Source organism: Branchiostoma belcheri, unplaced genomic scaffold (genome assembly GCF_001625305.1).
Source record: "Branchiostoma belcheri isolate BF01 breed outbred unplaced genomic scaffold, Haploidv18h27 scaffold109, whole genome shotgun sequence".
In the NCBI taxonomy this organism is placed as follows: Eukaryota; Metazoa; Chordata; class Leptocardii; order Amphioxiformes; family Branchiostomatidae; genus Branchiostoma; species Branchiostoma belcheri.
The window spans coordinates 891,667-915,509 of NW_017802480.1; the positions used below are offsets into that span (position 1 = coordinate 891,667).

The window sequence follows — 23,843 nt, forward strand, 5'->3', positions numbered from 1 at the left end:
AATTGCCATCAATACTTTACAAACATCACCGAAGCTGTACATATATCATATATACATGTAATTATTTACATTATGTCATACAAAATGTATTTTAAGATGCAGATGAACTTTGCTGTTTTAAAAGTGGGAATGTAAAGTACTAGTAAGTAGGAAAAGAAAACAGAATGTGCATCATGACAATGTAAACAAATAGTGATGCATATAATACGATGGTTAACATTGTGAGGTTATGTAGTCACTTCACTATAGCTAGGAGAACTTACCGCTACGTCACATTTCATAATATCAGTTTGCATCAACCTACGTTAGCGGGTAATTAAAAGGGCACACGTAATCTCCAAGAAGATCCTAGGGTGGCAAAAAGACAAGGCAAATTGGCCAGGCAGTATCCATTGGCCAGAGATTGTTAAATACGTCACATTAGGGCACATGGACGCATGACCAAGCACCAAGACCAAGATTGATGAGATAAAATGGGACCAGGAGTGGAACGAACTTATTATCTTCGTCAAGAAGATTATGGATTTGTCTCGCCGGAGTGTGGGTGACTGCGGATTTATCGATATAACTCTGGAAGGCATGATTCGACGTCCATGATTTTTGGCAGGCAGATTATCGTTGTAAAGACTGACGCCAAGTGCAAGTTTGGGCTTTGTGGGGGGTCCGTACGTCACGTTAGCGCACTTTTTGTGTTTGTTGCTTGTTAACAAAATAACTCGAGTATATTTTAATAGATGTTCATGATTTTTGGTAGTCAAACTACTATTGTATAGGCCAAGATCAAATTCGAAAACGGTCCCTATGTTGCTGTAGTGGACCTTTTATGTTAGATATACTAGTATAATGATTTTCCCCCACCAAACTCTGCATGGGGACAGCTGGCCCTCCAATCTGGAATCAATTAGTAGATAATAGAGTACAATTTAGCTAACTTTAGGGGCAGTCCTATAACAGCTGTTGGGGGAGGAAATGTTGGACATGCCTCAGGCTCAGGTCATTCCCTAAATTTTAAGGCCAGACCAAGTAATCTTTATGGTTGACGTCCACTGGAGACCTAAATTTATTGCAAATGCGCTATGAAATACATGAAGGGCCGAAGAAGACTAAATTAAGATGCATAGATTTGGAATATACTAACAGTGGAAGTACAAAGGTTAGGATGCAAATAGAATAAAAGGACATAGTTTATCAACAAACGAAAACAACAATAAATCTCGCCCTGTTCTGATTCTTGCCTTTCATCACATCTTCTCTTATTACAATTTACAGCAAGCACAATTTTGGTAACAATCATTTTTTTTTAACTTAAAGTAACAGTCCAAAATCAAAAAACTTCACTGCAGGGGGCATTTTCCATTTTTTATTGTTAGAAGGATAACTTGTTTATCTGTGGATTGGCCTGGATGCTAGAACTCGTCTTTCGGGCGGCAAGAGCCCTTCGCCCGCCGGTCTAAGTTACCGCTACGGGGGAGTCTAGCCCGGGGGGAGTCTAGCCTTGGTTTGGCCGCCCTCCAGTAGTTGTAGGGTGAGCACGACGTAAACAAAATACTATGTATAAGAACAACAGTGAGGCACGCACCTAACATTTTTTTGACATTGGCTCGTGTGCAAAAACGCCACAGGCTCTTGTTTTTGTCCTACTCCTAGTAGCCATGCCGCCGTTAATGTTTGACCAAGTTGTAGTGTTTTGGTCATGGGAGCTCGATAGTGAAAGTTGGTACTTTGGTCTTTAGTCAATAGCGGGGAGAAGGATCTCTGTTGTTTGGTCAAAGTAAACGTGCACTGTTGAAAACATCCGTTAAAAACTGGTCTAAAATAACTTTATCTTGAAGCAAATTTGTCTACTTTTTCAAAGGATGTTACAGAGAAATAGATCTTGCGAGGTCATTGCCAATGGTAGATTTTAAGCGATTTTTGCCTCATTTCGCTTTCTTTAAGTATTGCATTTTAATGGTAAGCATCGTTCTTTTTGAGTGTGTGAGGTTCTTTGAGCACACGTCATGTTTAATGATTAATATCACATTCCTCTCTTTATCGATCGATGATGTATGGTTTTGCTGGATCTCTAATATTAGCATCTTACAAAAGTTTCTTCAAAGACCAATTGTGGCTTCAAAATTGTGTCTTCAAAGACCATTTTTTGGAGGCAGTAAACTAAATTTAAGAACTTTATATTGCGAAGTCACATGGTGACACAGGTATCCACCATCGGTAAACAGAAGTCCTTTGCTTGCCCCAGGTGTATCAAGTCCTTTTAGTAACCATGCCCAAACTATTTGCTAACGCTGCAGTAACATTGCTAGCCGGTTGGAAGTGAGGACTTTGGCCGTCGGTCAACATCTTGGGAATTTTTTGCTGCTTAGTCAGCTGGGAAAACGCGCGTTACATTAAGAACAGTCGTCACAAAAAGTCCCTTAGAAAGCGTCATGTAAATCCCCTTCGACTGCAAGGCTGTGTGCACAGCGTGCCTAAAAATTTTTTATTTAGATTAATATTTCTGTTTTGTGAGTAAACAAGTACAGGATAACCGAGAGAAACTTCCATTTGCACTGAGTCTTGGATGAGTAATGATTTCTTCAACATTTTGTTACCCAGAGCTCAGTGTGGTCCTGAAAAACACTTCAAGGCCACAAGCCATTGCTGGGGGTAATATTTACCGACAGTGCCCAGGTGTGATGACGTTATCCCCTTGATATAGCTTGAAGGGACTTTTCTTTAGTCACTAACCGGTTACCACATGTAACAGTATCCTTCCACGTTAAACTATGGTACAATAAATTCCGAAGAAGTCATAATTAACTCCTTATTTATCATCAAATACAAGTCAAGATTTAATTTTACACCAAGTTATCATCACAAAGTTTTTAACTGTTATTTCAGCATGAAAATTCCAAGGAATGGAGAACTAATTTTTTCAAACATATCCATGCGCGCACCTATAAAACGTCCCGTGGCCGGAGAGCGGGGCACTGCTGGTGAAGAGAAAGGGCGAAGTTGGTCCTGTCGAAAGCTCTCTAACTCTAGCAGCGGGCCAGACATGCGTATGGCCACCTGGTAAGACCTTTCTAGTATTCATTGTCCTTATTTGTGTGAAAAAAAGAGATCTAAGGCAGATCTAGTCAATATATTAGACGGTTCTGTGTCGAATACGCTGAACCCCTTATATTTTTAAATAGAACCTCTCCGTCAAAATCGGCGCGGGAAGGGGCGTCGCCGTCAGAATGTCGGTTTTGCCGCCTGACTTCGGGGGCGCGTTTTAGGCGGGCTGTGGACGACTCTCACATCGGGCCAAAGAAAGGGATATACTTTGTTGAAGAATATAGCTACAGAGTAGGATTGTTCCAGGGTGGGACAGAGATATTTTGAGTGAGGGCAAAATCTTTTCGCTCAATGCAGAAGCGGTGGTAGACGGGCGACATAAGTTCCTGGAGGTTGCGTGAAATTTTACCTGTTTAGTTGGAGGAAAGAATGTTAACTAAATTCCTAAATATTCAAACTTTGAGATGGAAGATTATCATCAAGATTAAACATGGGCATGCAATCTATTCATACTATCTTCTTGATATTTTCTCGTGATTTTATTTGCAATGCAGGGCCAGGGTACTTTAGAACTTTAGACAGAACTTTAGGCAAGTTCAAACAAGTCATTTTGCTTTTTGTGTAAACTTGATCAAACATAGTTGTCAGATCACAATCTTGTTTTCCGGCATTGATATACAGCACCGGGGCAATACGCCAGACAAGCTCGTAAATTCTTACGTTGCCATGATCTTGATCAAACAACAAGGTACAAAGTCTGGTTTACAATGGTTTCCTCTTCGGACCCTCTTGGGGGCGTATCTAATGCAAATATAGAACCCAAGTGAGGCTATGAATGACACTTATGATACGTGTATTCAAATTAATCAATTTATGTATATCTATCTATCTATCTATCTATCTATCTATCTATCTATATATATATATAGATAAATAGATATAGATATAATTTTCACACACACACACACACACACACACACACACACACACACACACACATATATATATATATATATATATGACATATATTGACATATAATTGTTCAGCTTGATACACTTATCTTCCAGGTATGCAGTCACCTGGCAACGTTTGTATAACCGCCTGATTTGTTGCTACCTCCTTAACTGAGGTAAGTTTATTGCCATTCCTCCGACACATTTCAAAAAGTGATCTCACGAATGGTTTTACTCTTGATGAAGTTGGGGCTGATGTAGACATAGAGTAAACATGACATGCCATTACAAGCATAACGCAAATATCCGGTTTGCTTCTTTGGGTTTTGGGTATGCCTTTTATATTCTCTAACGACTTATGACTAACATCTGCCAATACGTATACTGATTTTATATTCTTCGTTTTATTGCAGATGACTCCCTGCTCTCATTGAGTATATCATAAGCCTCCTTCCTCCTAATTTGTGCTTCATTTCCAAACTTTATAACTGGTACATTATATTCCATTTTTACAATTAACGCACCCCGACAAAATTACTGGCACAGTGCAATGGCTAATGCTTTGGATGATACATTGGCGAGCATACAAGACCATGGAGGGTATGCAAGTTGGTACCTTTTCTGTGTAATTTTAATTGCGGTGATCATCTGCCTTAACTGCCTGAAAAGTAAATGTAGAAGGTGTAGAAAAAAGCGCAAGGGCCCTCCACTTCGTACAGTCATGACTCAACAAGACGATTCGAAAAAAGAACGCTCACCTAATCGCACTTCCGCAAGTGTGACGTGTACCCCAGGTGAAAAGGATGAGTCCCGCCAGCCTCTTATACAAGGCTGTCAGGACTCATTACCACGGCCGCCAGCCAAGTCAACAATCAGTTCTAAAGAACAATACACCCCATGCCCTAGTTGTATCGAAAAAGGTTGTACTGAAAACCATGGGTCAACATTCCTTTTCGACCGAGAACAGTACAGTGCATATAAACAAGCAAAGAAAATAGTGTTCAGACAGAACCGTGGCAAACATCCTTCTCTAACGATCTTTGAGGAGATTGGTCAATTCACGCAACTGGAAGAAGTAAAAATAGATGGCATAAACCTGGATGATGCGAGTTTGTCAAATTTATTCCGGTGCACTTCCATTCGGTCTCTCACGTTGTCAAATTGCAGGTTAGAGTCTATTCCTACTTCTCTGGCAAGGCTGAAAGACCTCGAAACCCTTGACCTAAGTCATAACAATCTGACTACAATGCCAACAGGGCTTTTTCGCTCAATGCCTCGTCTAAAGAGACTCAATCTAAGCCATAACAAAATACCAGCCTTTGGGGATGTTGCGGGGGCAGAGGCTCTGAAAACATTTGACGTGTCATTCAATGAAATCGAAGAGATTCCATATGAAATCCTTTACATGGAAAGTTTGGAGAGTTTCTCTTGCAGACACAACAAGATAACACGGTGGCTAGAGCGACCTGCTACAGAGGAGCAAACCAAGGCAGGTCCTTTTAAGTTGGCGCTTTTGAACCTGTCAACTAACTTGCTCGAAGAAGTTCCAAAGTGTTTAAAGGAACTAAAGAATCTAAAGAGCCTCAATGTGAGCCATAACAAGATACGGGTTATTGGAGATATTGTGACAGAGCTTAGCAGTTTGCAACGTTTTGATGTGTCTTTCAATGACATTGAAGAGATTCCATTCGCCATTTGTCAATTGGAAAACTTGGAAGCTTTTGATTGCAGTAACAACAAAGTAGCAAAGTGGCTAGAGCCATCAAATGGACAAAAGCAAACGAATTCAAGTCCTTTGAAAGTTCTGAACCTCTCAAATAACGCTCTCCAAAACATTCCCCGATGTGTAGAGGATCTAAAGGACCTCTCGGAGGTTGACCTCTCATATAATAAGATAGGAGACGTCGGTGACGAAATGTTAAAAGAGCAACTAGAAGACCTTTTCCACATGCCTTCAGTGTCTACATTACTGCTTAGCAACAATAATATCAAAACATTACCAGAACTAGACATGGCAAAGGTTTCGACAGAATCAAAACTGGAGAAGATTAATTTCAGTAACAATGAGATTCGGGAGGTACCTGCAGCTCTACTGTTAATGCCAACTTTGAAGGCATTATATCTTCGCAGTAACAAAATTGAAAAGCTTCCAGATATGATATACTTGGATCGAAACAAACTGTCTGAAAATTTAGGTGACATTGATCTGAGTAACAATGAACTAGATCATCTGCCATCGGTTCTTTGTTTTCTGCCTTCGTTGAGGAAGCTTGACCTGAAGCAAAACAAAATCAGCTCAGTGAATGAAAACGTCCAAAGTTGCCAAAGTCTTTCTTTTCTAGACGTGTCCCACAACAGGCTAACTCTGATTCCGTCTGATGTGATTCGCCTTCCAAACCTTAGAGTGATTTATGCGTCAAACAACCAGATCAGTTCTGTTAGCGCTCTCCGAAAGGACGAATCATCCAGAGTGGAAGTGGTCACTTTGGAAGAAAATTGTCTCACAGATTTCCCAGAAGCTCTCATGCAAATGAAAAGTATAAAGAAGGTCAACATAAGTAACAACAATATTAAAGAAATCCCAGAGACTATCATGGATATGCCCAAAGATGTCATGGTGGATCTAAAGCTGCAAGGCAACCCCATCATTGATCCCCCCTTACAGGTCTGTCAAGCTGGCATAGAGAACATACGGGCATTCTACGAAGACTTAAAAACAGCCAGCAGTATCACGCAGTGTCTCAAAACGCTGTTATTGGGAAAATATAACGCTGGGAAGACCAGCCTTGTTCGGGCGTTCCAATCGAATGAGTCTGAACCAACAAAACCCGAGGAAAGAACTCCTGGTATAGAAATAACAGAGCTACGTATTTCAGATATGACATTTTCAATGTGGGACTTTGCTGGTCAGGAAATATACTACATAACTCACCAATTCTTCTTAAGCGCAAAGGCTCTCATGCTCCTAGTTGTGAACTTGGAGAAATACAAGTGTGATTCTGCTGCTAGTTTTAGTTCTTCATGTGGTGAATGGATGAAAAATTTGATAGCTAAAGTGGGAAACCCAGTTGTCATTCCTGTTGTTACTCATGTTGACAAACTATCGCCTGAAGAGGTCAAACGTAGATGTAAACATTTGGCCGAGAAGCTTAAAATCGACGAAGATATGCGTATAGATGATCTGACGACTCAATTAGAGGAAATCGAGGGAAAACTGGCAGATATGGAAACTTCAGAATCAAAGGAAGCTTTGAAAGACAGTAAGAAACAAACTGAAGTTCGTCTTAAGGAAAGGCCAACAATACATCCAGAACCTGTGCCTGTCAGCTCAGTCAAATCACATGAGGGCATTCAGTATTTAAAGCAAGTGATCCTCAACTATGCTGTAAATAAAGAGTACTTTCCTGAGGTTGGTCGCCGCGTGCCAAAAACGTGGGCAGACGCTGAAGCTTGTGTGGAGAGAGAGGGGGAAGAGCTCAGCCTCCCCTACATGACTTGGGATGAGTTCACGGCTTTACTAAAACAGAATGTACCCAATCTGCAACCCGAGTCTCGAATCCAAACTGTTGCACAATATCTACACGACACAGGCAAGATTTTGTGGTATTCAGACATAGAGTCCTTGAAAAATCATGTGTTTCTAAAGCCATCCCTGGTGGTAGACATCTTCAAAATGGTTATCCGGGATAAGTTTGAACAAGAAATTAATTACGAGTCTGATAATCGTTACAAAAAAGCCAAGATATCATCAGATGTGTTTCAGAAGATGAAGACTGACCTAATCAAGAAAGGAGTGCTCGATACCAAATTTCTGCGGTGTCTGTGGTCAGAAGTTAAAGAGAAATGTGGACAGGAAACATTCGATGACATTTTCAATATGCTGATTGAACTGATGCGACAGTTTGATCTTTGTTATGACCTTGACTGTGAGGAGGATGTTAGTCACACCACACCAGAGAGACTTTTGTTACCTTGGTACCTAACAGAAGACATGGGAAACAAGACCCAATGGGAATCAGGGGGAAGTCCCATCATTTCACTTCAGTACCAGTTCCCATCTTTCATCCCTCCTGGTCTGTTTGCTCGCCTGACTGTCAGAGCGCACCACCCAAACCATAACCTGCACTTTGTTTCACATTGGAATACTGGTGCGTTATGTAAGCACGAAAAGCACAAGATAGTTGTGCTTCTAAAATGTGAAGACACAGAAAGAAGGGCGGTATCACTGAGTGTTAGACCAGAGAGCAAGGACCCACATCGTTATGTGGAAGAAGACCTCCTTGATGATCTATGGGAGACGATGGGAGACTTAAGTTGGGAGTTTGAAGAACTCCTGCAACAGTGGCCAGGTGTGAGCGTTTATTAGTCTGTACCAAGTACTCTTGTCTTTGACCAACAGTTTTACCCACATTGAATTTACAGTCCTGACTATGATAGTTTGGTTATCATGATACATGTACCAGGTGAGTCAAATTCCTCAGACTTACCAACAAAATGGTTGATTATGGCTTTCATTGTGTACGTACGTGCATCAACATTACATCTCATGCATGAATAGTTAACACCTTTGTGTAAAATTGTTATTTGATGTTTCCTTCTACAGGTGTCCTGTATAAGCGGGCTGCTGTCTGCCCCCGGCCCCAGTGTCAAATGCCATCATTTCCTGGGGAATGGGTACATCTGAGGCACAGGGGACCCAAAGAAGTGATATGCAAAAGCTGTGATGAAAGGGTGCCTTTTTTGCATGTAACACCGCCAGAACTGGGTATGTGTGATACTATCATAGTATGTTTTAAAAATGATGCAGCTCTGTTGTTTGGTGTGTCCATTCTGTTTTAGTTCTGCACATAACATCTCTGTGATGCACGATAACTAAGAAAAGACTGGAGTCAGTCGAGGGTGGGGGGTGGTGTGGTGTGGGGGAGGTTTGTTTGAGGTTCCTCCAATATGAGTGAAGACACCCTGGTATGATGTGAGCTAATACAAATGCCCATGCCATGCATGCTGTCTTTATTTAGTCAAAATTGTATCCTATCGTGGGCTCCATCGCATTAGTTTTATGCCCGTTTATATCAGCAACTTGATGTGCAACTTATGTGATATAAATACTGTAACTGTTACAGCTTTCCCATTACTTCATGGTTTCCACCTTTCAATGGTAACTAATCTCTTCTAATCTCCATCCACAGCGACAGAACTATCCGACCAACAGCTTTTGCGCGTGGCCAAGAAGTTGGGGTCAGAGTGGGAAAGTCTCGCCATCGACATGGGTTTCACCAAGGCAAACAAGGACAAGTTCAAGGCTGACCATCGCGACAACACGGACCAACAGATCCTCGCGATGCTAACAGCATGGAGAGACCGGGAGGGGTGGGAGGCAACACGTGAGAACTTGAAACGTGTTCTGCGAGAGGCTGAAGTCGACTATGACGTGGTAGAAACCGTATCAGGTCTGGAGCGTAGTACTAGTAGTTGGAGAGGTCGTTCGACTTTGAGCAGATCTGCATCTTATCATCCGCAGCAGGATTAATGCACAAGATATCTGTTGACCAAACTCATTTCTGTTCATGGCCAGTATAAATATGTATATATGCAAGTCTAAGGATTGCAGGAGCCCTTCATTGACACTGATAGGCAGCTGGCTTTATATGTAACGTTACCAGTTTTATGGTGTCATACTTCACGTGTCTAGTAAATAATATTTGACAAAATCCATATTGCTGGACAAACCTAAATTGTATGATAAATCAATTATGTCAATAATGCTGGAGCACTATTCCCATGTTGTAGGACTACATTTCTGGGCAATGTGTGCCTAGTTATCTGTACACTTTTGTACACGACTATTACGTCACAATTAAGAATTATGTGTGTGTTATATAAGGAAATTAGTACAAGTGAGCAGAAATTGCAGTACAAAATGGTTGTTACCCCTTACTTAGTGATTCTTCTTAGTTTTTTTTTTACAAAGTCCTCTTGTATATATTTGGGAAGAACTTTGTATCAACATATTCAATTGACATAATTACTTGTTGTAGATATGTTGTACATAAGATGTACATATTATATACCTTCTTGTTGTTGTTGATGTCCTTGAACTGGTCGTAGCATCAGGGTGCTGTCTCTTCTAGGTACTTATACTATATATATATAGATGATGTTGATGGGTGCCTAATATTTCATGCCATATGTTAACTAAAGATGCGTATGCTCTTGTTGTCTGAGAGGGATTGTCAAGTACTAGCAGAAGAACACAGAATATGAAGGTGCTTGTGGCATTGTATATAATATATACACATAGGTGCATGTGAATATTGGCACCTGTAAGTTACTAGTACAATCCATGTAAAGATTTCTGTTGTATATTAAAGTAGTTGGTGTATAAACATGGCATTTGTCATTTTTTTGTTCTCTATTGACTCTTTTTTTCTAAATAACTGCAAAATAGAAGAATTGAGGTTAGTTGTGTTGCTACAAGACTATACAGAATGCCATAAACAAAATGGATTCAAAGGATTAACTTTACAGTCAACATTTGGCAATTAATGAGAGATTAAAGAAAAGAAATATGAGCAACAACTGCAGGTAGGAAAACTTAACAAACAACAAATTGGCATTGGATCTCATCCTCAATTCCTAAAGGCTAAGTAAATGTACAATCATTTAAAAATTTTGACAGGAATGTCAAATCTGGGGGGAGGGGGGTTAGGAGAGAGCAATTTTAGGAGTACATGTACTAGTGTGCTCGTATGGTTCACATATTAGCAGTTATAAGGGTAGAGAAGAGGCATTTGAGAAGCAAACGTATAGCCTACCACTCATATAACTTCATAAACGTTGCACCGAGCGGTCATTTTGGTCAGCATTACTCTTCTAGAGCCTAGTTTAAGCAACAAACTACTTTTTCGGGACATCCTGTCTTCAAGTTCGACTTTCGAAATTCCCGCTCCTGTCAAGTCTCGCGAGATCTGAGACCGCGAGATCTCAGCATCCAAGATGGCAGCCTCCTGTACTAGATACCGGCGACCGGTAAGTTTAGGCCCTTTCTCCTCCGATATGAGGCCCACAAATCTTTCCTAGAGGCCTAAAACTCGTGTACATGATTCACAGATGTTTAATTGTGCCTTGTATAGCTTGGTTATCGCTATTCGCGCCAGAATCGGAGGTAAACAGCTGATCGTCCAGCCGGCGAATCACAGCCCGACACGCGGCTGCCATGTTGTATTTTATTGACTTCCGGATTCGCCCCCCCCCCAATATAAAGGTCGAACATTTCTGATATATAACATTGAACTTGGATAAGTGTGTGTAATGTGGTGTAGTTGCCGAAAAGGATAACATAAATTTACGTAGGAAATCGACACCACACATGTCTTAATAAATGCTAGAGGTTGCTTTCAACTTTCAAGCACCGTTCAAAATAAAGCATGAGCTAGAGGTCCAACCTAATGTCAATTTCACACCGTAGTATATGATTTTGTTTTATCGTATGATGTCACTATTCTGCTTTGCTGCAATAAGGTGAATTGCATGCTTAGTAAGTCACCAAGGTTTTAATAAAAACCTATAGCAAGCCATCAAGAACTGGTATTTGTACGTAGTGAAACCCAGCTAGAAACCACGTCTATCGTAATTAGCGGAATAAACATAAAACAATAACAACAACATTTAATTTCCTTCACAATGATTTTACCAAAGTATCAATGGACTTAAGCTATAGTCAAACTTCTACATTGCAGATCAGTGGCCTTCCCAGCCCAGCTGTTCCAACAGTCTATTTTTCTCAGGGTTCTAAACAACTGAACCACCTGTGACTGTGTCATCTGTGTGCTGTATGACACCTGCTAATAGTGCATGTGTTGAGGTCTATAAATGTTTTCATTTTTAGCACAGGAAGACTTCACACTTTTTTCACTGCATAATATGTTGTATGGGATAGAATTTGTTATGTTTTGTTTCCTTTGCTACATGGTCATGCATTCACAAATCATTGTTAGTTTTCAACTTTGCCACTAACAAGGAGCATATGGAACCTCGCCAAGCAGAGGTTGATGGGGGAAGATTGTTACCTTTTTATATATGGTCCGTTTTTTTTTGTCCTTACCCCCACCTTGTTGGTGGCGTGTTGGACCCTCTCTGGCCAATGGATACCTCCTAATCAATTTGATACTGTCTTTTTGCTACCCTAGGATCTGCTTGGAGATTAATAGAAATAGAAAAAAACTATGGCATACTCATAATTTCAAAACAGAACACTTAATAAATAATGAATAATCACAAATCTGACTTTTTTTCTTTTACAGGTAACAAAACAAGGACACCACCACATCATGTTGTTTTTCCTGGTGATAGTTCTATCAGGGGTTCTTCATACAACAGAAGCCAAATCCAAGTCTATTGTGGCCACGTTAGATGCAAAATGGAGGAACACTCCATTGTTACTGGAAGCCAGGTGAGTAACAGTTAACAAATAATTATTTCTGAAGATTTTCTTTTCTTCACAATTCAAAATTTCAGTGGTTGATTTTTGACCAAGTCATTTTTCATTCTTTAAAAGCCAGCCTCAGTTATCTCAACCTCAAGTAATGTTACTTGGCTCTGTCTGACAACTTTCTGAAGACATTTTCAATTTTACAGTTAAAAACACATACTACTTGGGTACATGAAGATTGATAAAAATGCTTCCTGGTAGTCAAAGCTTATTAGTTATTTTGATGAGATAGAATAAAAAGTGTTAGGAAAATCTTTTAGGTATATCTGTATCTGTATAGCCGGTATAACCGCCTTTCGGCGTAACACACCAGCTTCGCAGGCACGCGGCGCGGCGGCAGCTGGCTATATGTGTATGTAATTACTGTCCGGATGTTTTGGCCTCTCTAAATGTTTTGTTTTTCTTTTTCAGTGAGTTCCTTGCTCAGGAAAGTAATGATGCATTCTGGGGTTTTGCCAACAAAGTTGCAGAGGTCGACCCAGAGCAGATAAAATCGCGTAAGGAAACTTTTACTTTATTTACTCTGTAGAAAAATAATGGTTATTTTTGACTCAACATAAACATTAGTTTAAGGATGGCATTCTCTGATGTGACAATGATTAATGTTCTGCTGTATGATCCTTGATGATATGTTTTTGTTGATAATGTTTAGACTTTTAGTAAATGCACTTGTGTTATATGAGACCTAAATGAATGTTAATTGTAATGTAAGTTTGATGCACTTATATAATAAGATAAAATACTGTTACCTACCAAGTTAGTATTTGTAGTAGTAGTACTAGTAGTATCCATTCTTTGATTATACTACTGTAGGGGTCCCTGACACAGGTGGGCAGCTGAGTTATCTAGTCTTCACACCACACCTCCAAGTGGTCCTATCCAGCAGGTTCACACCAGCAAGGCCGCACTATCTAATGTCCCTCTTGACACACTCCATCCAGGATTTCCCTGGTTTACCCCAACCTCTGCTGCCTGGCAGCTCTACATGTAGTTCACTGATTTAATTAATCAAAATGAATCTCAATTGTAAAATCTTCTCCCCACAGAGTCAGACCACTCGTACCACCATTACATCCAGAAGCTGACTCGAGGGTTCCTGTCTGAGGCTCAGGTCAAAGTGCTGCGCTTCACACTGGCTCTGCGGGCTCACTCCCCCACTGTGGAGATGTTTGCTCATGTAAGTAGTACAAACAACGATATTTCACAGATACACTATTTAAAGAGGATGTGACAAGCCATTGGTGTAGAGCTAGCAATAAGATGGAAATGATACAACTTACAAGTTGGCTTGTGTGATTCCAGGCTGCAGAATTGGACTTCAATTTGCATCTGTTTGTATATACTGTCATGGGTTACTGTACTTGCTGTGGGTATTCTAAACAAATGGTCCCATTTTAAATAGAGCTGCACCTTACCAACCACACTCATCATCTAGAATCAGGGTATTTTCTAGTGTAAGTAGATCAAAATGTAAGGTAATGTAGTCATCATTAATGAATGTGAACTGTGATATCAGTTGTTCATTTAAGGGTTAATGTCCCGCCCCGAGGTGAATATGGTGTGATAAAGCCTTGGCAGTTGCTATAACCACCGAATAAAGCCACCGACGTGAGCGCAGCGAACGAGGTGGCTTTATGAGGTGGTTATAGCAACTGCCAAGGCTTTATCACACCATATTCACCGAGAAAGGGCGGGCCATTAACGCTATTATCATATAGCCTATCCAAAATGACACAGTAAAGAGTGACACATTCCTGTAGAACACATACATAACTTAAATTATGTAAAAAAACCCGTTACAGTCAATCCCCTATCTTCCCGTCCGCTAGCCACTGTACCTGTGCATCTTTCCCCTACTCCAAGGACCGGCATATTGAGTCTAAATTGGCGTCAGTCAGTTCTTCAAAGAAAAATTCTGACATCGCGTTGTCCATTGTATGCCCTTACAGCGTGATCGTTTTACCTGTTCCACTGGGTTCATATGAGTTCACCGGAACATCGGCAAGGGGTCATGTTCTATCTGGGTCATCAGCAGGGAACATGTATTCCTTTGGAACAAAACTCAAGTTATTTTTGGATTTTTTAGAACACAGCGGTTGTTCTATATGGGTCACCTGAGGTCATATGCGGGTGATTACTGGGTTTGTTTAATGTATGGATTGGGATGAATAAATACCCGATTTTGACTCTATTTGTGACATTACGGCGACATAAGGAATGTGGAATGGAGCCTTCTGATTGGTCAACGTCACCCGGCTATATGATAATTGTCAATAATAACCCTGACTTACCAGCTTCTTTATCTTCCCACCAGTTGGTAGAGGACCTCCCATCTATCCCAGACTGCCCTGCTTTTGTAGATGTGCACAATGAGATGACCTGTGACCCCAGCAAGGTCAAGGGCATGGTGGACAGCGCTTCAGGAAGGTCAGTTGGAAAAAAAAATTCTTTTGTCACTTGAATATTTCCAGAAATTATACTTAAAAGATATCAAAATAGAGACACAGAGATATAAATGTTTTAAACTATCTCTTCAAAGTTTATCAACTTGGTATTAGAAATAAACTGAAAGTTTTGTATAACAGCCTCTGAAAGGGACCTGAGCACAGATAGTCGCTATAGACATGTGGTCACTATAGAGGGTGCTAGTCATACCACAAAATAAGAGTCAATTGTCCTTACATGTGTTTGTAGAGGTGGTTACTAGTACAGGTTTGACTGTATATCAATGGCCAGGTAGTCATGTAATTTGTAAATTTCTATCTTCCACCCCACAGACAAAGACCATACCTGTACAAGGTAGACCATCAGTACCCCGGTGCCTCACCTGATGTACCTGTAGTTATCCTGTGTTCAACGATTTCAAGTCAAACTCCTCTACCTTTTACTGTGCATGCAATGGCCTGCTTTACTGTAAAATACTTTATGACCAAAATAAAGATACTAATGCAGTATATCTGTACTAGTGGAAATTTTTAGTGGCTGCTGTTCAGGCTTAGAAAATGAATAAAAATCAAGAAACCATGTTACTACAATGATACATGTATCTCTTTCAGATGGATTCATATTCAACCTATAAAACTATTACTAGGTTTTTTTTTACTGTCAAACTTTCCAGAAATGGTAATACTAAGTTCTTTCTCCCAGACAAAGACCTTACCTGTACAAGGTAGATCACCAGTACCCCGGTGCCTCGCCTGACGTACCTGTAGTCATCCTGTATGCAGAACTGGGAACTCAGGGCTTCAAGGACTTCCACTCCGTCTTACAAGACATGGCAGACAAGGGGGACATCAACTATGTCTTAAGGCACTACATCAAGGTCAGTTTTTTAAGATGTTAGTGGTTTCCTTGTCCTGACTGTTTGAAATTAGACTGTAATGTTATGACAATCCTCAAAGCATACTGTATTTTGCATACTGTACCTTCTCTGTTTCATATCAAATCTGAATGTTCTGAACTAATGCTATACATGTGGATATAAGCTGATAGTAACAAGAGTTGATATTTTATCAGCATAGTTTAATTTTACCCTATGTAAAAACTTGTCAGAATCTGTCAAATTACTCTTAAGAAAATGGACAATGGGTGTCTTTAAGTCCAGCTGTTGGATTGTGTATTCTGACTGTCTGTTCATTAAACAACAACTGGGAAGTACTAGGTAAGTACTAGTACTTTAGGTAGTATTTTAGTTTGACTAATATCCTAACAGTTTAACTTTTGAAAGGCATGATTTTTTATTACCTTTCTCAGGTGCGACCAGACAGGAAAGTTCGTCTGTCAGGTTACGGAGTGGAGCTGGCCATCAAGAGTACAGAGTATAAGGCTGTGGACGACAGTAAAGTACAAGGTACATGTATATGTCTACATAGTCATTCAGTATACCTTTAAGAAGCCACATGTATGAATGGATTTTCAAACTGTATCTGTATCTGTATCTGTATAGCCGGTATAACCGCCCCTCGGCGCAACACACCAGCCTCGCAGGCACGCGGCGCGGCGGCAGCCGGCTATATTACACCGATCGACTTGTTACACCTAACCCTTGAACTTCTAGCTCTAGACATTGTTTAAAGCTATCTATTGACAGTGCCCCCACTGTACTTGGTGACAGTGAGTTTCACTCTGCGATAGTTCTAGGAAAGAATGAATTCTTGAACACCTCAATCCTTGGTTGATAACTCTGGTACTTGAATGCGTGGCTATTTCTTGTTCTCTTCTGTGCTGGTATTAGGTACTTAGTAGTTGGGACATCCACCAGTTTATTAGTCATTTTGTACATCATGCATAGTCTAGACATCTTTCTTCTGTCTTCAAGTGAGGTCCACTGTAGGTTTCTTTTCATTTCCGTGACACTAGCACCTCTTACATAGTTGTTCATACAGAATCTTGCAGCTTGATTCTGTACCCTTTCCAATTTGTCTTTGTCTTTCTTTGTATATGGATCCCATACTGTCGCAGCATATTCTAGGTTCGGTCTTACAAGTGACGTGTATGCAAGTGATTTTACTCTCATTGGACATGCCCACAGATTACCTGCAAAACTGTTTTGCTTTGTGGCTAAGTTACAGAAGTTTTCTTTTACACCGCCAAGATTTCTCACCTAAGTGCTGACGTGTTGGTGTCTATCATACACCTTCCTTAGAGCTTCTGACTGGAGTGATACATGTATAGCAGCAAGAAGCAGAACTCCAGTCAGAAGCTCTGAGGAAGGTATCTGATAGACACCGAAACGTCAGCACCTAGGTGAGAAATCTTGGTGATGTAAAAGAAAGCTCCAGTATCCTATATACTCTACCAACCTGATGAAACTGGAAGTTTGTGGCTAAGTTCATGTCTTTGCTTGCAATCACCTGTTTGTAATAATGCGCTTGTTTTCAGTGCTTTTTGTTCAAACGTTTTGGCACATCCAAAAGTAACATGTAGCATGTGTCTCCCATGATTAATCTCACCTGTGGTCATTGTTGTCACCTGTCCAGGTGATGCTCCGGGTGTGGAAGTGGAGGCTGAAGGTGAAGATGAAGTAGAGGGTTTCATCTTTAAGAAACTCAGGTGAGCTGTAAAGACCTCAACCTGCAAAATATAACTTATTCTAGAAATTTGACTTATGGCATAACCAGTATTGGTAATCTTCTAACCACAATCTATGTGTAGACTTGAATCTGAATCGGTCCCTTTGGCATACATGCAACTGCCATTTGGTGTAGCACACCAGCTTTGCAGGTATGGCGTAAATCATTCATATCTACATGTAACTCTACCAGACATTTGTAGTTAGCCTGAGCATCAGCCTTTTTAGCTTTCATCTGCTCCCCACGATCCACTACCGGTGGAAAGCTAAAAAGGCTGACACTCCGGCTAATTTGAAGTTGTCAAAGGAAGCACGGCACAAAATCCCTAGTTTCCGTGTGAGAAATTGCCGCACACTTTCCCGGATATTTTAGGTTTCCGGTAGAACCCGGGGGTTTCCGACCTGCACACGAAACGTGTCCAGTCCCGTACATGTCCTGTACACTCCCGGAAATGAACCACTTTTTGTGTGCAGGTCGTGTACTGGACGTTATATGCCCGGACACGATCCCTGTACATCCCCGTACACGGCAGGAAATGGCCGTGCACCGCTCCGTGCGTTGCTGGAATATGCATAATTTAGCGGCAATTATCACCTAATTATTCTCCACACGGCAGCGGAAATTCGCCGTGTACGGGTCGGACATGCCGGTACTACACCCCCCCCCCCGGCCAAAACCCGCCCCGCTCTCGGGACCGGTTGCTCCCGTTCCCGGGACCCGTTGCTCCCATTCCCGGGGCCCTGCTGTTCCCGTTCTCGGGACCCCAGGGACCGGTTGCTCCCGTTCCCGGGACCCGTTGCTCCCATTCCCGGGGCCCTGCTGTTCCCGTTCTCGGGACCCCACTGCACCCACTACGGGGACCCCCTTCCTGCTCCCGGGGCTTCGCTGCCCGGCTCCCGAGAAATCGCTTCCCCCGCTCCCGGGACACATTTCGATGTTTTAGGAACACATTTCATTCATAAAAAAAAGTAATACATGTTTATACTTCATTCATCGTTTTATTGGTATAAACAGGATCGCCATTTACAGACTGACAAAAGTAACGCTCTATGTATAGTGTATACACGTTGTGCACTATGCTAACACTATACAATAATGTAACCTGGTACTTTACAAAAATGTGTAGCCTAAACATAGAAACAATAGCTTTTTCCCGAACTAGCCTTCCAGGGACTAGACTTTTAAAATCGTTGGACCCGGTGTAAACTCAGAAATTACTAGTAATTAACAGATTTCTCTAACTTTAAAAAGTAAACTAACATCACATCTCATCACAGTCACCTCCAAATAGAAGTCCATTTTAGCAAAAAATGTCAAAAAGTAACTAATACTGACATATCATCAGGTTAAAAGAGTAAAATAGCCCTCAGATCATGAAAGTGAATGGCGCTTACACAAACAGTCAAAAGACTAAATTTTCAATAAACAAAGAAGGCCTCAAACAAAGTTCTTCAAAATACATGTACGTGTAGCAAAAACATAATGGCAGACCTAACATGAAGTTAAATGAGGCTGGCAGAAAACAATATCACGTCATTACAAAAAAAGATCATTTGCTCAGAAATTAATTACATGAACACGTATTCAATTTACAATGTCGTTAAAGACAAGCTGTCGGTTTCGTAAAGTTTGCGTTGTCGCCTGTACAAAATGAGGCTTAGTTGTAGATTGAAGGCCAGGAGGTATGCCCCCCCCCTTGCTTCAGGGGACCATAGCGAAATGTTTTCATCCTGGAAGGACAAACTGCCCCATGTCTGTCTGCGGGATGGCGTGGTGTTGGTGTCGGTTGTGATCGCAGTCAGGCCGGAGCGGCGTGCTGGGCGCGGGGTGCACCCCGGGCGGGAGTGCAGCGGGGCCGGCCTGGGTCGTCGGAGCCTGCCGGGCGCTTTAACACAGCACCCTCGCCTTTAGATCTGAGCCTGGGTGTGCAGTCTGCCTGTTTGCCTCCAGCCTGGCCTGCAGGACATGGAAAAACGAAAATCTAAGTCAAAAGTCGAAGGCATTTTTGAATTTCATTTGAGGTTACGTGTACATGTACTAGACGTTTTATAAACAAGCCTGGCAAAGATGCGGACGTCTGTATGGACACATTTCGAGGAGAAGTCATTTATCATTTTTAACGAATGTTTTTAACGTCAGACAGCAACAATTTTTTCCAGATGAAAAGGCTCCATTCATCAAGCATCAACGTCTGCTTGTTTCTTTTCATTGTAATCATGGGAACAATACAAACACAACATTTCCCTCGGTAATGAAAACAATTCAAATTGTCAAGAGCCTTGTCGGCTTTCGTATGCAAAGATATACATTTGCATAGACTCACCCTCTTCTGTGTGACTGCAGTCGCTTTTCTTTCTTTCTTTTCTGAGCTCTCCGACAGCCTGGCGATAAAGTTTCTTCAAATCGTCTCAAAGTATCCCGAATCCACGCCTGAAAAAGTACATATGTTCTGAGCAACATACAAACTATATCGATGTACTTCTAAGTAGAATAATAAACTATGTTATTAATCAGTAAAATAGTGTACACTTCTTGCCAAAATAAATATTTCTGCCGTAGGCACAACTTAGCCAAGGTTTTTAAACAACATGTTTAAGATATATGTAACGATAGTGCCGTATATATAATAGTATCCTTGTTTTAGCTTACCCTTCCTCCTGTCGGTTTGCTGGTTCGTTGCGGTGTTGTCCTTTCAATGTAGTAGAGTCATTTCTTCCGTTGCGAAAACGAAGTAACAGAACGGAATGTTTGACGCCATTTTAGTTCAGAAACATACTAGTAATCTTTGCAGGCCGAGACAAACGTGTTTTGAAAAAGCAAACCGTCGTTGTGACAAAGCAAGATTCAAACGACCCACCAAAACAAAGCATCGCGTCTCTTATTGGCTGGTCCCGGCGAGAGCGAGGTAGGATTGGTCGTCAGTCATATAATCACGTGATTGCGTTCAATACTACAACCATCTTGTTTTTATATTATAGGTTTTAAGTTAAATCGCCTGTGCAGTCTGAACACTTGGATGATAGGATGTTTCTGATTGTGTGAATGTATTTATTTCAAGGCAGACAAATGATCTTCATAATTCTAATTCGTCATGATTACATGGCTTTATTCGTTCTAGAATTACACAACTTGTCGCTCACTAAGTGAAATAAAACCGCACTTCAACCCCAACATAACCTTACTCTTTGTAAATGTATCCAAAATCCACAATTATTGTCATGAGGGTTGACTTGTTTTGCTGGATTTCAGTATTTTACCAGGCATGGGGACGCTGTGAGTTCTTCTTTTGTTTACACAAAGGCTATTCACATAAACGGACGCCATGTCAGACACATCGCAATACACATCGACCGAACTACAATGTAAAGCTTGCATATTATTACCCATACATGTACCTAAAAATCATAACAAACTGATCAGGTCATGTTAGTTCAAACCCCTTTAGTCAAGCGTTTGATTACATCATGGTAATGAACCTCACGGATAAACTATTATTTCCAAAATAAAAAATTCAGATTTAGACCGGAGTGTAGATTTAGGTCATTTTGACCGAGTAGGTCATATAACCCCAGCGTCGGGGCGCCCTACGCTCAAATGTGCTTTGTCGTATGGACGACATCACGATAAATCAAGCCAAGGACGCATAGGTTTAAATGTTGTATTAACAATCCTTGATCATTCTATATCTAATTTGCTTAGATTAAAGTGCTGGCAACTTTGGTTCAAGTAATTATCACCTGAAACATGAATACACGCAGTACCTAATTACCCCTTATTGTTAGCCGCTCCCCAACACACGCCAAGTGTGCGGGGCGTAAATTTCCGTGCACGTGCACGGCGAGCACGAATCCGGGAGTGTAAGGAAATATCCGGGGCCGTACACGCGGAGCCCGGAAATCCATGGACGCGACCAGGACACGGCGAATTTCACGGGCGTGTGCGGGACTGGAAACTCTTGGAAACGTGGTTTTTCATACAGTGAAGAGGTCCCTACTGTATTTGATGACAGCAGGTTCCTTTCTGTGATAGTTAGTTGTATACCCCAACCTTGTGACCAACACACGGAGGATTGCTAACCTAAAGGTTACTCTACTGTGTTTTCCAGACAGCTGTATCCAGATCTGAAGGAGAAACTGAAGACGTTCCGTTCCTACCTGATCGAGAGCACCAATGAGATGGCTCCTCTGAAGGTGTGGCAGATCCAGGATCTGAGTTTCCAGGCCGCCCAGCGTATTGTGTCCTCAGCTCCACAGGATGCACTGCGGGTGATGAGGGACGTCAGTCAGAACTTCCCTACTCAGGCCAGGTACTGACGTTACAGAATCGCCTCTTGAAAGAACCTGTCATGACATGTTACACTGTATGTAGGGTCATGCAAGATTTGAAAATATCATAGCAATGTGTTATCAGTCTTATTAAGTAATGTAGTTTAGTGTGACCAGCATATACATGTATATATGATCAATCTGCTTTTATTACGCCTTCACAGCAAAGCAAAACAAGATGTACATGAAGGTTGTAAAGGGAATAAATGAGCAAAGACTACTGTGTAAAAGTCTGGTGTCTTAGTTTTCCATAGGGCTTCACCTAGAATGGATCTTTCCTTTATGTCTTACTGTTGGACTTACCTTGTCCTCTCTGTGTTCCCAGGTCCCTGGTAAGAACCCAAGTTCAAGATGAAGTCAGGAAGGAGATACAAGACAACCAAAAGGTGAACCTTATATTTTTCTTGATCACTGGCCCATTTGGACCTCCTTTGTCCTTTAACACGTCCAGATTCTTTGTATTTACAGAATGTTACAGCTACAAATTTACAATATATTTTTTTCTGTCCATGTTTGTAGGTGTTTTCAGAAACCCTAGACCTGAGTGCTGGAGAATCAGCTCTGCTAATCAATGGATTACTCATAGACCTGGACATTGTGGACCCTTTCCTGTAAGTTTGCATAACACTATCAAACTTATGTTTCTTTCTTTCATACTTTATGGTTTGGCTACAGTATAACATACAAGAGGGATTTATACTGGCTATACAGCTACAGATACAGCTACAGCAACCTTGTCCAACTAGCCAAAGAGTGTTATAGAGGCCTAGTCTTGGTCACAAGGTTAAAGAAATTAAACATTTACCCAATGTTGCATAGATGATTGGCATGTATTTGAAAGAAATTTCTGTTTCTTTCACAGACTGTTAGACACCATCAAGAACGAGGTAAAACTGATGGAGGGACTGTGGTCACTAGGGATCAGGGTAAGAGAAACAACAACAACTGACTTGACTGAAATTCTTATTCTATTAAACACATTAATCACTGTTTTTGCCAATTGACGAAAGAAATTTAGACATTGACCCTCATTGTTGTACCCCCCAGGAAGACAACCTGAAGTCCCTACTGTACCTGCCTGTGGACTCAGAGGTGGACAACTATGCCATAGATATCAGGGACCATGCTGTACATGTAAGTCACTGGGGAGATTTTTAGCAGGAGACTGAAGAGAAGACCTTACTATCTCAAAAACATATGGATGGAAATTTAGCACTGCTAGGGAGGCACACTTGGTGCAAATGCTGTGAACATGCATTAAGTTGCAAGTAGAATGCTGCCTACTGTAGGGTTTAGACTAAACACACATGGCTTAATACATTTTTTTCTGAAAAGAGTAAATTATCTTGAAAAGGAATCTACAAAATACATGATGTATGGCAAAATAAGCCCTTCATACGAATTTGGGTAAAAGGATATTCAATATCTTCAAGTTTCAAGTTTATTTATTTAATATCTATATGACTTGTATACTGATACTGACCTTGAAGTTCTCCATTTGCAGTGGATAAACGACCTTGAGACAGACTACCAGTACAAGAGCTGGCCGTCTAACCTGCAGGAGTTACTGAGACCCATGTTCCCGGGCATGCTCAGGCACATCCGCAAGAACATGTACCACATGGGGAGTATACAGATGGTTATCTCATAAAGCTGTAGACCCAAGTTTTACTTAAGCCAAATGTATGTGGATCTATGAGTTGTGTTCATACAAAGCACAACTACTGCTGTGTGGCTTTTTGTAACAGACACATCCGCAAGAACATTTACCATATGGTGAGGCAAAACAACCTTAAAAGTCAACCCTTTTGTGATAAAAAATCCTACCGAAGCTGCACACAAGCCTGTGTTTATAGATGACTTTTAGGCATTGCATTGCACCCTCCCTTCCCCCATAAAAGAAATGTTGCTCCCTTCAATAAATTGGCAACAATATATGTCACAGTGCTAAAAGTACAAAGT

The 23,843-nt window shown here is 41.1% G+C and overlaps 2 protein-coding genes and 1 long non-coding RNA gene across 3 annotated transcripts in view; all 3 read left to right on the forward strand.

Moving 5' to 3' along the window:
- The first annotated feature begins 2,969 nt into the window (after positions 1–2,969).
- On the forward strand, positions 2,970–4,848 carry LOC109481446. Its single transcript, XR_002140904.1, has 3 exons — positions 2,970–3,054; positions 4,108–4,169; positions 4,407–4,848. It is a non-coding gene; the product is annotated as an uncharacterized LOC109481446 (long non-coding RNA).
- A 1-nt stretch (position 4,849) lies between these two features.
- Positions 4,850–9,657, forward strand: LOC109481063 (malignant fibrous histiocytoma-amplified sequence 1 homolog; the record flags this gene model as incomplete). The annotated part of the gene is made up of 3 exons (XM_019783539.1): positions 4,850–8,342; positions 8,597–8,758; positions 9,183–9,657. Coding segments are annotated over 3 exons (3,996 nt in total), but the record flags the coding sequence as incomplete, so codon positions are not given.
- Positions 9,658–10,194: 537 nt separating this feature from the next.
- The window catches only part of LOC109481074 (UDP-glucose:glycoprotein glucosyltransferase 1-like), a 32,650-nt gene continuing 19,001 nt past the window's right edge, over positions 10,195–23,843 (forward strand). The window contains exons 1-15 of the mRNA XM_019783548.1: positions 10,195–10,198; positions 10,920–11,002; positions 12,297–12,445; positions 12,896–12,981; positions 13,531–13,661; positions 14,799–14,911; positions 15,632–15,806; positions 16,238–16,334; positions 17,464–17,536; positions 21,662–21,862; positions 22,207–22,267; positions 22,401–22,492; positions 22,744–22,807; positions 22,929–23,015; positions 23,386–23,505. Coding sequence (XP_019639107.1) covers positions 10,195–10,198; positions 10,920–11,002; positions 12,297–12,445; positions 12,896–12,981; positions 13,531–13,661; positions 14,799–14,911; positions 15,632–15,806; positions 16,238–16,334; positions 17,464–17,536; positions 21,662–21,862; positions 22,207–22,267; positions 22,401–22,492; positions 22,744–22,807; positions 22,929–23,015; positions 23,386–23,505 — 1,536 coding nt within the window. The remainder of the gene's footprint in view (positions 10,199–10,919; positions 11,003–12,296; positions 12,446–12,895; positions 12,982–13,530; positions 13,662–14,798; positions 14,912–15,631; positions 15,807–16,237; positions 16,335–17,463; positions 17,537–21,661; positions 21,863–22,206; positions 22,268–22,400; positions 22,493–22,743; positions 22,808–22,928; positions 23,016–23,385; positions 23,506–23,843) is intronic.